Source organism: Hirundo rustica, chromosome 10, assembly GCF_015227805.2.
Source record: "Hirundo rustica isolate bHirRus1 chromosome 10, bHirRus1.pri.v3, whole genome shotgun sequence".
Lineage (NCBI taxonomy): Eukaryota > Metazoa > Chordata > Aves > Passeriformes > Hirundinidae > Hirundo > Hirundo rustica.
Genome location: NC_053459.1, coordinates 1,205,529 through 1,218,604, shown reverse-complemented (window position 1 = coordinate 1,218,604; position 13,076 = coordinate 1,205,529). Strand labels below are relative to the sequence as shown.

The following is a 13,076-nucleotide window of genomic DNA, read 5'->3' as shown; positions in this document are numbered from 1 at the left end:
GTGAAATCCAGAAGGCAAGAAATGGGCATGAATCACAGTACAAAGCCAGGGCTGTGCTACAGCTCCAGAAGTACAGGAAAGGATCAGCTAAACTCTTTCCATGGGCAAATAGAGGTATGGACACAAGCACAATTTGTAATGATGTAAAGTAAAGCAAAAGGTGTTTTAAACATGGATGTCACATTCCCACAGAAAAACGCACTCAAAAATACACTCCAAAATCTACTGACCCAGTCAGGGTCAACGATGCCAGTCCTGATGTCAAGGACTGCAGCCACCAACATTTCCATAGCAGGAACACTGGCACTGAAATTTTGCAGGAAATACTAACCCTGATCATATATTTAATGCACAAAGCACACACTGCAAATGCAAACAGCAGCTCTGCTTGTCAGACAGTCATGGAATCCAAAAGAAAACTATCAGAATTTCTACACAATCTACCGTAAACCAGGTGCAGAACCAGCAAAAATATAGAGACATTTTGTTAATACTGAGTGATTGAAATGGGGAACCTGAAATAGTCAGAAATGATGAGCTCAAGTGGCCCCAGATGCCTCATATATCAGGCAGTGAAAATCATGGTCCACATTTACTGGGAAGATGATTTGAAAATACAGAGCTCCTCCCTTTGCTGAAATCATTGCATAGTGGTTACAGTGAGAATGAACAATGCAATGTTTCAGAGAAAACTCGAATTTGGCCTCGGTGTATCAATATTTTCTTCTATCAACAAATAACCACAATTTCTTCCCTAACAAGACTATATGAGACAATACAATTAAGCACAGGACAGTATTTTTATCCCAGTTATTTCAAGTATTTCATTTGTCCTTTCTCTACTTCCAGTAATGATGGTGTCACTTCAGTGAAAGCAAGTGGATTTTTAAAAAAATTATTTTAATTGTTTTGGTTTGTTTTAACTCTGCTTTGAGAAGAAATACTGCCTCTGAACTCTCCTAAGAAGTTCTTCTGCCCTGCTATTCTGCTGAGCAGGGAGGTTATGGCAGCAGAAAGGGCAATTTCTTCTGTGCAACCGTTCTACTAAAATCCTGCTAATCGAGGGCTTGGGAAATAATGGTAAATAATTCAGGAAAGCTGCTTGAATCCACTGGACATCACTTCATGGACCACTGAACGAACAGATTAAAGACAGTCTAAAATCACATACGAGAGTCCATTTCTAAAAGAGTCCTACTATTTTTAAGCTGCATTAATAAAAACAGGAATATAGTTTTTAAATCCATTTGCTTACAAACAGTGGGTGTTTGATTGCTTTTTCTTATAAACAGCTGATGTTTGATTGCTTCCTTGGGTTTTGTTGTATTGTGTTTGGGGTTTTTTAAACTCCTTGCGTGTCAAAACTTTTACTGAAATACATCTAAAAATGGGCATTAAAACAACTTTTGGTACAACAGTATGCACATTGTAGCAGACAACTACAGCTAGTACAGCAAATATTTAATTTTAATGGGAAGTAAATTATGAATCCTGGTAATTTTGGAATTCCTAAAATTCATGAGGCTATCTTGCTTTACCTGAAAAAGTAAATCATTAGTAGACATGTCTATGTACTACAGAACTATTCAGCATGTTTAAGGTGAGATCTCATTTTTCAGAGACTCTCCACACTGTCAAAACCAATAGTATGATATAAACTGCACTATTTTCTATAGATAAGCAAACATAAATACTATATTCCTTCCAGAAAGTACACAGTAACAAGACAACAACATATTTTCAGCCACCTGTGTAAATAAAAAGGTTTATGCATATAAAATATTTAATGTTTCCAAATGTAAAGGGCTTTGAGCTGTCAGCTAATATCCATACTCCAAATAACTTTTCAAAACTGCCACCAAGGGCCATATTTCAAAGCCCCAACACCCAGAATGCCTTTTCCTTCACATATTTTAAGGAGCAAACAAGTGCCTGCTTGTATTTCTACACTTTTGATTTCCAGGAAACTTTTAATAATCAACAATAAATTCAGAAGTAATGGAACTACTAAGGATTCTTGCACATGAAAGACCACAAGTGAGCAAGGAACATGTAGGTGCTTCATTTTGTTACTGTGGTGTTCATGGCACAGACAAGGAGCTGGGATGAAATTCCATTTATTTTTAGAAGTTCACAGAACATATACACCTATCTGGTAGGAAGGATGTAGCAGAAAATTAACTCTCTGCTGGCGCAAAGTAAATTTCTGACTGAATAATCACAAAAATCACATGATGGATAGACAGAAGATGGCTTTTCATGGAGTGGCTGCCTTTTCTTCCAAGAACACGTAGCTTGTAACAGGTTAAAGCCAGAATATTAAGGTGCAATAGAATTTTATACCATCAGTCATTACCCTTTACAGCAAATGCTTTTTAGCTCTAAGTTAAAAAAAAAAATCAGAAAAGGTAGTGAAAAATTTAAAAATGGGACTCAGGGAAAGACATAAATATTATCTCAGTGTAGCGGTTTGCAAGGAGCTGAGCATCATTTATATGTGAATTCTGTCAGGAAGACCAGAACAATGCCTGGCTCCACCCCTTGGAAGGAGTGCTGCACTTGATAACTTTGCCAGATTTTTTTAGTTTGGCTCAAACTTCTCTGTACACAATCTGACCAAAACAATCCAATACCAATCCAGAAACCTGTTATTTTATTACTTTTAAAATCAGTCTATCAAGCAGGGATGGTCTTACTATGAGCTTATATAATTCTTCCTGTATTAAAGTTCAACCTATTCCCAAAACTATCCCAAGAGTTGGATTTTTTGGGGGGTAAATACAGCAGCAGAAGGCAGCTACACCAACTTTTTTACAGCGTAGTGAAATAACCTTGAACATCTGTACAGCAAACATATGAAACAGTTTTACTGAAAATGCACCTTGTATCACAGCACCAGCCTCACGTCCTTAAAAGTTACTTTAAAGCAACTTTTTAAACTCTATTTGGTCAAAGAGACACGATAAGAATGATGTGTTTTGTAGCACTGGTGGATCTCATATCTCTTAGAAAAACCATTTGCCTTCCTCAGTGAAGTTTAATTACCCCGTTTGAGATGTGTATTTTATAGTATTTGAGCAGCTCAACAATTTTCACAAGAAGTTCTATTTCACATCTTGATTTACAAGCTTTTTGTAGAACAGCCTTATAAAAAACATTTCTGCTGTGAGGGTGGTCAAGCTCTTTGCCCAGAGCCTGTGAAGTCTCCACTGGTGGAGATGCTCCCAACTCAGCTGGACACAGCCCAGCTCGGGCTGGCTGAGCAGGAGCATGGGGCTGCAGGGATGAATCTGTGAAATTCTTGCTTTTAACATAAAGTTTGAGCCCAAGGTTTTAACATCAGTATGCATAAATATCCATTGTGCTTTTCTCATCATTCAGAGGACCTCTGAAATGCGTTTTGGTTTATGGTTTTGGTTTTTTTTTTGAGAGAATAAGCTCTTCTTTACAGGTCCAGGCTGCAGAAGTCAGACACTGAACTCCAGCTTGCACACATCACCATATCAAACCGGCTACACTTGGGAAAGAAATCCTATTTACTGATGATTTAACTGAAGCTTTTTTCCCCCACCATCATTGTCCTTTACCTTACCTGAGCAACATCTTCAAGTTTGTTCCACTTTAAAGAGAGCAGCAGTTTTGGCAACGATTGTGGGAAATTTTCACGACAGTCATATCGCAAAGTCCAAATGAGATCCATTTCATTTTCACAAAGCTGAGATAAAGGATCTCTTTCCATTATATCTTTTAGCACAACATAAAACTTCTTACCACCTCGACCCTAGGAAATGAGAGATGTAGAATGTTGTGATAAATTCAGTAAGATTCTGGTATGGTAGCTCAAATACCAGCAACGCTAGAGCAGAAAGAACATCAGATAAAAACTCATGAAACACAGGGAAATGACCACTCTGCCTTTCTTCCAGATTCCTTACTGTAGCCACTGTCAGTAACAGATTCCAAATCCAGTGCGCAGAACTTTCTGAAAAAATAACTCAACTTTAGAGTTAAGGACACTAGATGGCAATATTTCTGTTTTCCAACTCCAATATGGAACACTCTCATTTAGAATGCATATACTTTCTTCTTCTGTTTTTCAAATGAACAAATTTAGATAAATGAATAATTATTTCTTTTCATTAGAAACAAAAAAAAAACTTTTGCAACAATCAAAAGGAAATACAGTTGCCAAGTAGACAGACACTTATTCTGGTCTTCTAGTCCTAAATTGTTTCCAGATCTAATGTTAATCTTAGCTGTCTTCCAAACCCAGAGTATGTAAAGCTTTTTGACAAAATATAGACAAGTCCAAAATATATTGGAAAAACCAGATATATATCTGATTTTGAAAGCAGTTCATCAAAGTGAATTATATAAGAAAACAGAGCCAGCAGAATTGCTATTTGAGGAGCTGACTTATTTATTTCTAGACTGATGCAGAAGAACCGAAAAAAACCAGAAAATTAATTTAAAAATAGTATTTAGATAATGCTCACCGCCATTGCAGCATTGTCACTGTTTCTAGCAATCTCAGCTGCCTTTTCAAGTATCTGCAAGAAATTGGTTTTAAATACATTAGATTTAACCCCCAGTCTGACTGCATTGCTAGAATAAGCATTACAGAAATGAAGCAGATAAGAAATGTTGCTATCTTTAGGCAGTTTTGTATATCCAGGGGTATAACACGGACTTGTGTGCAGTGTCCCTTTTCTCACCTGCAGGACTAGGGAGATCAGGAACAGCAGTGCTCATGATGACCTCAATTATTTCCTTTTTCATCACTCCTGGGCTAAATTAAACAGCCTTCCTGATGACATCTTGCTTTCTGTTTCTGCATTTCCTCCTTATTAGTCACCACAGCAAACCAATTCCTCAACTCTTAAGTTATCCTTTGCTTTCTCACCTCTACTTGTGCAGTTTCCATGCCCACGGATCCATGCTTCTAGCCCTCAACCCCACTAAAAATCCACAAGCCCAGTCCTTTCACCACACTCTCAGACTGCCCATATGATCTCAATCAGTGTGTCCATGTATTTTTCTAGGTCTTGGATCTTCCGTCATTTTGAAAATTTTACTTGGCTTTTGAAGTTCACGCAATAAGCCATAGTGGGGAATTAAGTCTAGAAGTAAATGCAGTTCTGTGATGTGCACACTACTGCAACCAAGCCAGGTGTTACAATGCTGAGCTGGCCAGGTTATGTGATCTACAGCTGTCAGATGCTGCTGCTTCAAGGAACAAATCAAAATAAAATCTCGATAAAGAAAAAAGTCTAAGGAACTCCAGCATCTCCTTTTCCTGAGAGCTCTGCTCTTCCCCTCACCTAGGAACAAAACTGCACCCCCAGGTTCAGCAACACTTGTGAACACAACACAAGAGAAAAACAAAAGATTGCAATAATTAGAGCATAAACACCCAGCAGCTAAAATCCTTAGAAAGGCATCCTAACTTGTTTTATTTCTTTTCTGTGTATGAAACTCTCATTAATATCATGTACTACATCTGCTACTTGGCTACAAAGCTTATTTACATACTGTGTGTGAAAACATGCATAAACAACCCCAGTGTCCTAATTCTCTGTTTGATTCTTGCCTCCCCATGCTTTGCAGAGCTACTCTGTTTGCAAATAAACTTTCCAAGTCTTTGCAAGTCCAGCTTTGTTCGAGTGAAGCCCGAGCCCCATGATGTGCCTGCAGCACTGGCCATGGACAAGCCCCACACATGGCTCAGACAAGTTTCTTACCCCTGGTCCAGGCACTTTCACTCCCTCAGCCCCAAACAGCTCCTCACTGTGCAAGCAGGTTGATGATATGATCGAAAAGATTCATCTACTTTTGCACATTATGTTTCTCAAAACAAAAATCTGGCATCTCATTCTTTGTTTTCTTGGCAGAAACAAGCAACAACACTGGGAAAATGAGAAGCAGCCATAGAGTAAGCAAGTCCCAGCTGGAGCATTGTGAGAGACAGATCCTCAGCTGATGTAATTCCAGCAGCTGCAATTCTCAGTCACTCCTCGTTCAACAGAACCTTCACCAAGAGAATCTTCAGGAGACTGAGTTGAATGAAGATGAACGTTTCAAGGGATGGAGACCGTTAGACCCTACCTTAATGTCACTACACTCTGTCTCACCCAGTAAAATCTATTGGCTGCATTCAGCCCAGGGTTTTAAATTCCTGGGAACTTGGTATTGCAGGGACAGAGAAAAGAAACACCAGAGAGAGAACAAATATGTGATTACTAAAGAGACACACTTTTACTTAGCCTGTGTGTAATGTGTTGACCTATTTTTTTCTTTAGAAATAAAATACATATAAGTGTAATGAGCAAAAAACCTTAAAGCATTACAAATAAAGCAATACCAAAACTGGATAAAATATGTCCACTATGAAGTGTTAACTGGTCATAAATAAGGCAGCAATTGGTCAGTACTGGTTTAGCTCTTACTGCACTTTCAACGCTGTTCGAATAAAAGAAAACTGTTCTGACAAGGAGGGGGAAACACTATCAATCCAAACTGAAACAAAAGAAACCTTATCTTGTTACTTGATTTCATTTTTATGAACCTTAAGTCCCAAATCTGCCTTTGAACAAGATGATAGCACTTGGTAATTTCAGTCTTTTTGTTCATGCCCCCAAAAAGGTGCAAAATCCTCCCAAAAAACCCCAACGAAACAAAAAAAAAAAACCTCAGAAAACAAACAACAAAAAACCAAGAAAGGTAATTTCTCTACGTTGTTATTGACTTTCCCCAAACCAAAATTCAGACTAATGTGTGTATGAGTTAAGCCTGACTTTTATAATGTGTCATCAGCAGTCTGTTTTAAGACTTTCTCATTACTTGTGTCCAGGTCTCACCTTTTTTTGAACAACTTTCCATCTATCCTTCACACTACAGAAATAACCATGCGTATTCCAAATATACACTTCCTTTCTAGAGGGATTATTCTCTTCATATCTAGAAAACTGCAGGGCCACTTCAGTGGATTTAGTCCAAGAGCAGACCTTCAGAAATCCCTTTGCTCACAGTATTTAAGAGTCCATTTATCCTTTAAATGACTTGAGCTCATAGGGCAGTGCCCCAAAGAGTGGGCAACACACATTTGTACCATGAAAGAAGAGATCTTTATAGATCACAGGCAAGCACAGTTAGAAGGTTTCCAGAACAGCAGATAAATTTAGCTTTTTGTAAGATCATTCATATGGGAAATGATTTGCTTCTGACCTTCAAAAGACCATGTACAGACCATTTTAAAAGTGTACATTTTCAAAATAGACCCCGAAGTCGAGCACTGCCACTCACGCGGTACAAGTTTAACAAACTGCAGTATGGTGACTGTAAGGCAGGAAAAGGGGAATTCACTGGGAAAGGCAGTGTTGAAAGGAAAGAAGAAACAGCTATTTTCACATAAGCATTCATGACTGCTCTTTAGATCATCCCTTACCTTATCAAAGGGAGGGTAATTAATAGGCTGTTTTGAATATTCCTGAAACCTAACGTGCAAAGCTGTTGCATTTTCAGTGTAAGGGTTGGTCTGGACGGTTCCCATGGGATTCAACATTTCTTCAAGTTCATCTGAAACATAGGCAGAACAGTTAATATTACAGGCCAGGTATGCAGTAAGAAATCACTTCCCTATAAAATGGACAGAGCACGTTTTGCTGCACAGCACTTTTAGTGCAATGTTCTGTATTTCCAGCAGAAACCACCTCCTACATTCCCAAATGCTGGATTATCACCCCATGAGAAACTGATTTCCTCAAGTAAATGTAACAGTCCAGGGAAGCTGAGCTCTCCCTACACTGAAACAAATCCCAGTGAGGTGTGCAGCTTCTGCAAAGCAGGACACACCCTCTGGATCAGATGGAGAGCACAGCTTCAGGCCAGCCAGGCTGGGACAGGGTTCCTCAGAATGGGATCAAGAGTGACACAGAGGCTCCAGACACTCCCACTAACTGATCTCAATATCAGGGAACAAGACAAAATTCTAACTCACAATTTTCGCTGATGCAAACATTATCACTTATCACTGATCTGTTCAATTTGGGGTGCACGGCACAGGGACCAAATGAAACCTAAACTGTACCTTAAAAGCAAGTAACAGCAGATATAAACTTGCATCTATTTTATATGGTTTTCCTTCCATAACAGATGAAACTTTTAGAACACTACTTCCAAGCAGGCTCTTGCTCTTCCTCTTTCCTGCTGAACAATACTTTCAGGAAAGAGATTAAAATGTATATTTGTCCACATCAAAATTACAAGTAATAAAGAAATTATTACAAGAGAACTGAACATGCATACAGTAAATATTCTGCTATTGGATCCCACTCTCTCCCACACTTTAAGCCAAATCTGAAAAGCTGAGGTTTACCAGGAAATGATGACCAGCTGTGCAGTACCAGTTCTCCATTCCTCAAGTGTCCTTTATAATCAAACACCATGGTATTTACCCAGGCTACAGGATAATGCTGCCAAAGGAAAGAACTGTTAACATGGAAACGAAGATGCAGCAAATGTTACTACAAAGAAAACACTGCAATATACATCGAATTGTGAGGGTGGCTTGGGGTTTTTTCAAATGGTGATACCTTTCAGAAAAGCAATTACTCATGGAGAATTATCAAAAGTTTTCATACCAAGATGTGCAATTCTAAGTACATACACTCTTTTTAATAACCTTTTTTTTTTTTTTTTTGCATTCTTGAGCACTAAAGTGAGGACAAGGGAAGATTTCTGGATGCTCATTTTGATATAACTAGGAGGTCACTCAAGAAAAACAAATTAAATAATTACCACTTTTCCTGCTTTCCTAATAGTTTGATATTTGGAAGGATTCATGGCCTTGGTGGACTTTTTTGTTTTCATCTTATCCATGACAGCATAAACAGCAAAGCAGAGCCTTGCCATCCTTGGCAGATCACAGACATTGATTTCAAACTCCAGCACTTCATTCCAAACGTGGTCACTTCTCCCAGATATTTCTGTGCTTACAACTGTTTTACAAAGGAGCTCTGTGCCATGGAAAAGACCAGCCCTAACATGAACCTGCCAAAAAGAAATGGGATTTTAAGCTTGTCGCAGAATCTACAGAATTTTGCACAGAATAATAATAATAAAGAACATACTTACATATGAATTTCATCAAACAACTAAGCAGAATGATGAAGTTAACACTAATTTTCTGAATATAAAATAAAATCTCCAGGTAGAGCCAATCTGTGCTTATAAAAGAGAAATGTTTGGGGTTTTTTTCAGCTTAAGAAAAAATTCATTTTTTATTTCAACCATTCCTAAAAATGTAGAGAGAGAACACTGCTGACCCTAACACTAGGAGTCACCTGTAATAATAATGACAATGTACCTGATTTCCAGGGTTTTGTCTTTAGTACCCAGAAACCAACAAAACCAGGTAGCTTTAACAATGAAAATAAGAATCAGGAAAGGAGAAAGACAACTAGACAAAGGAGCTGGAGTTACTGGCACTGAAATTAAACTCATTACAGGCCAACGCTATGATGTTTTTCTGTTCTTTCTTAATTTCTTTGTTTCATTTCTACTTTTCTGTTCAATAACATCTATACACAGAAAACTGCAAAGTGAAATGTGCCAACTTCTTTCAGGTGGCCTTCCAAAATACCAGTGTGAGAGACACAGAGAGAGAAAAACCCACAAACATAATCTTTTGGTCAGCACCAAAAAGAAGTTCTCAATGTTAAATGTGTAAAAGTGATCTGATGTTTCTGGTTTCCTCTGCTCCTGAATCAACCTTTCCCACATTTCCTTTAAACTATCTTATTATTGCTGAGCACTGCGAGGAAAGGGAGAGATATTGAATTTGATTGTGGTTTTGGGTAAAAAAATAATTCACCTCTCTAATTCTATGACTTCTTATCCTGTTAATGTATGGGATTGGATCCCATTTTTTTTTCTTTTCATTCTGACGTGCCCCTTTTACGTGTACTGATGGGGTGGCCAGCAACCAAGACAAAAGAAAAGCAGTTTCCAATGTCATGTGTATTTGGAGAATGGGGCGTTGGACTGCTGGGTGAGGTCACTCGTGCCCTAGCTGGATGCCCCCAATCCAACTGACACTGGGGCAGTGCTACCCAGCTGACAAATGTTTTGTTCCCCACTATAACACTGCATTTTTGAACCTTGGTGGTGGTTTCAGCAGAAATGGATGAATATTGGCTTATTCACAGCACAGTGGGGCTAAAGGAACAATGGCAGTGAATTAAACAGCCCTGGAATCAGGACTGGAAAACAAACACATTCTCAATAGTGACAATTTTGTTACAGTGTAGACAGGCAAGGCAGGAAAACACGAACAAGTTTTCAGGGTCACTGCATTCATTCTTGTTCTAGGTTACCCATAGGACTTTCAATTTTTCAAGACTAAAAAACATTCAAAATACTAAATAACATTTAGATGATGCCCACAGGTGCCCATACAAAAAGAGCTGTTTCCTTTCCTGTTTCTTTTCAAGCTTAGAAAATACTTTGGTTTTGTTTCCCCTAAAAGCATACTGAAATTAACCAAAAGTCACTTTTCTTAGCTTGAAAAAACCACCTTAGAAACTCCTGATAGCTATGTTGTTTCCAGAATCCACCAGCACTTTTAAAAACTTAAGAGTCAGAACAGACATTAAGAACAGAGTTAAGAAGATATTGAACCAGATGAATATTGTTTTAGACAAAGAAGAAGGAAACATCTGGTTTTGAAGCCATCCATTTCCACAATCAGTGTCTCAGGTATTAAAATGTAACTATAGCTCATTTATCGGTAATGTAGAACTTCTTTCTGGTGTTGACTAAAATGCAGGATTGCTAATTTACAAGGAGGTTGCAACAGTTTTGAATGAAAAAAATGAATCAAGTATCCTGAATAAAGCATGAGAACAGCAAATACCAATGGTTAACTGGGTATTTTCCTTATCTACAGGAGTGGCTACACAATTTACTGATTTCTAAACCAAATAAAGGAGTTTAATGTTGTTCTGCTTCACAATCAAGTGTTTTGTAAGGCATTAAAGTAGTGTGCAATAAATTCCCACATGTTAACAACTTGTGGTCTGCACAGCAGTCAGTAGCCCAGTCATGTATATTTTTACAGGAAATGATACTCCAGCTTTCTTTCTTTGCGTTCCTCATGTGTAGAAAATAAAAGACAGATTGCAGAGAAGCACACAGTCCAAGTTTAGACATATTCAGGACTACAAAAATACCATGTTGCACTTTAAAACATTTAATATTTAATTTACTCACATCAGGTGTTTATGACAATCTATTTTAACTGAGCTCACTTCACCACTGTCAGCACACATGGTTTTAAAACCGTGTTTTAAAAAATCAAATACCAATGAACACTTATGTCACACTGCCACAATTATTGCAATGTTCCAATGCACATATCCAGCTTCAGGCAATAAAGGAGTATTTAAAAAATAAAGCCAGATTTTGACCAATGCTACCAATGCCATTTGGAATAAATAAAAATGCTGTAATCTGTATGATTTTGAGTTCACTTAGCATTGAAAATCATTAAAATGATGAACAGAATGTCTTCTGGTACCAGACAGTTACTTACTTTGGCATTTTCTTCTGTGTTTAGTTTATTACCCTTTAATAGAATAATCTTGAAAGGGTTGGAAATATCCCACACACTCTGAGAAGAGAAACAAAGATACAAGTTCATCTTCACCCCCGTAACATTGAGACCTATTTTGTAAGCTAAGCATTCTAAGCAAAAATATCAAATAAAACCCAAAAAAATGCAATTAAAAACATAAATCTGAAACCTTCAAAGATAAATTTGTTATCCTAGCTACAAGAGGAGCCAAAGTAAAAACTCAGCTGGAAGAGAGCTGGGGGTGAGAACATACATCATGTACTACATCCTGACAATTCAAAATTTATTGTTCATTCTGAATAACTGCAGAGTGTGTAACAGAGCAAAGACCCGTGCACATTTCTGTTTCTGAGGTAAATCTCCCAAACAACAGGAGGCTCTGAGTCGACCCAGGTGACCTACACTGGAACACAGCAGTCACAGCACAAACCCCAGGCCCTGGGATTTATATCCCACGAGTCACTGACCCCTTTGGGTATCAGACATTCTCCCCAGGAACTCACAGTTGTTGCTCTTGTTTTTTTTGGTGGCAGAGGAAGGGGAAGGTTGGAGGATTTTCGGTTTATGGCAGCTTCTATGGCAATCATCTCCTGCTCACACATCTTCTTTATGGTGCAGCACTCCACCAGGGTCAGCTGGGGAAGGGTCCTGCTCATCACACAGTTGCGGATATACTGAAAGCCCAGGGAAAACAGCTGTTAGCAGCCAGCAGATTATTTCTACAGCAACTTCCAAACCAAAGAAACCAAGAATTCATTACAGAGATACAAGGGGAATGGTGCTCATGTGTTTTACAACTGCAGAGGGCTGCAGACACGAGGGAGGTGTTACTGTTCAGTAATGGGATGGGAGGAAGCACCTTGGCCAAAGGTGCCTCCTCCAAGCAGAGAATTGTTACATCAGGTTCCAAAAAACTCTGTGTACCTGGAACTGAATTAATGGGTGATCACCAAAGACATATTCCAGCCTTCCACTAACTTGCAGCACATAATCAGCAGGATCAACTTCCTCATCTTCTTTTCCATGGATAGTCAAACGTTTTCGGATCGCCAGCTCATTCAGCTTGATGGGATTCATGTTAGGAGACACCTGGAAACTAAATACATCCTAACAAAACACAAACAGGAATATTGAACATCAAACTTGTCATAGGCAGACACACAAGGCTAAAATTGTAGCACACATAATAAAACAGGTAGAAATAATAACTGTTAAATCCAGACTATTTTAACAGCTAAAGCTGTATATTTAGGGCAATCAAAATAATAAGACACCCTAAGTGCTGTAAGATGTTAATTCCCAAACTTTGATATCATCAGAAGGACTTTTAAACAACAGGCCTTTATTTGATTTAGCAGTAATTTAAAGACTTCTAGAGCAATGTATTAATCTAGAAGGTTGTATTTTGGAATGTTGAATGAGGGAGACAATAAATCATGATGCA

At 38.3% G+C, this 13,076-nt stretch overlaps 1 protein-coding gene across 4 annotated transcripts in view; it reads right to left on the bottom strand.

Moving 5' to 3' along the window:
• PIK3CB (phosphatidylinositol-4,5-bisphosphate 3-kinase catalytic subunit beta) overlaps positions 1-13,076 on the bottom strand; it is a 129,256-nt gene that overhangs the window by 17,036 nt on the left and 99,144 nt on the right. For all 4 annotated transcript variants that reach the window (XM_058421856.1, XM_040074911.2, XM_040074909.1 and 1 more), the window contains 8 exons: positions 12,557-12,739; positions 12,136-12,306; positions 11,591-11,668; positions 8,797-9,048; positions 8,375-8,471; positions 7,445-7,575; positions 4,497-4,550; positions 3,593-3,781 (listed from right to left, as the gene is read on the bottom strand). In XM_058421856.1, the coding sequence (XP_058277839.1) occupies positions 3,593-3,781; positions 4,497-4,550; positions 7,445-7,575; positions 8,375-8,471; positions 8,797-9,048; positions 11,591-11,668; positions 12,136-12,306; positions 12,557-12,739 (1,155 nt within the window). The remainder of the gene's footprint in view (positions 1-3,592; positions 3,782-4,496; positions 4,551-7,444; positions 7,576-8,374; positions 8,472-8,796; positions 9,049-11,590; positions 11,669-12,135; positions 12,307-12,556; positions 12,740-13,076) is intronic.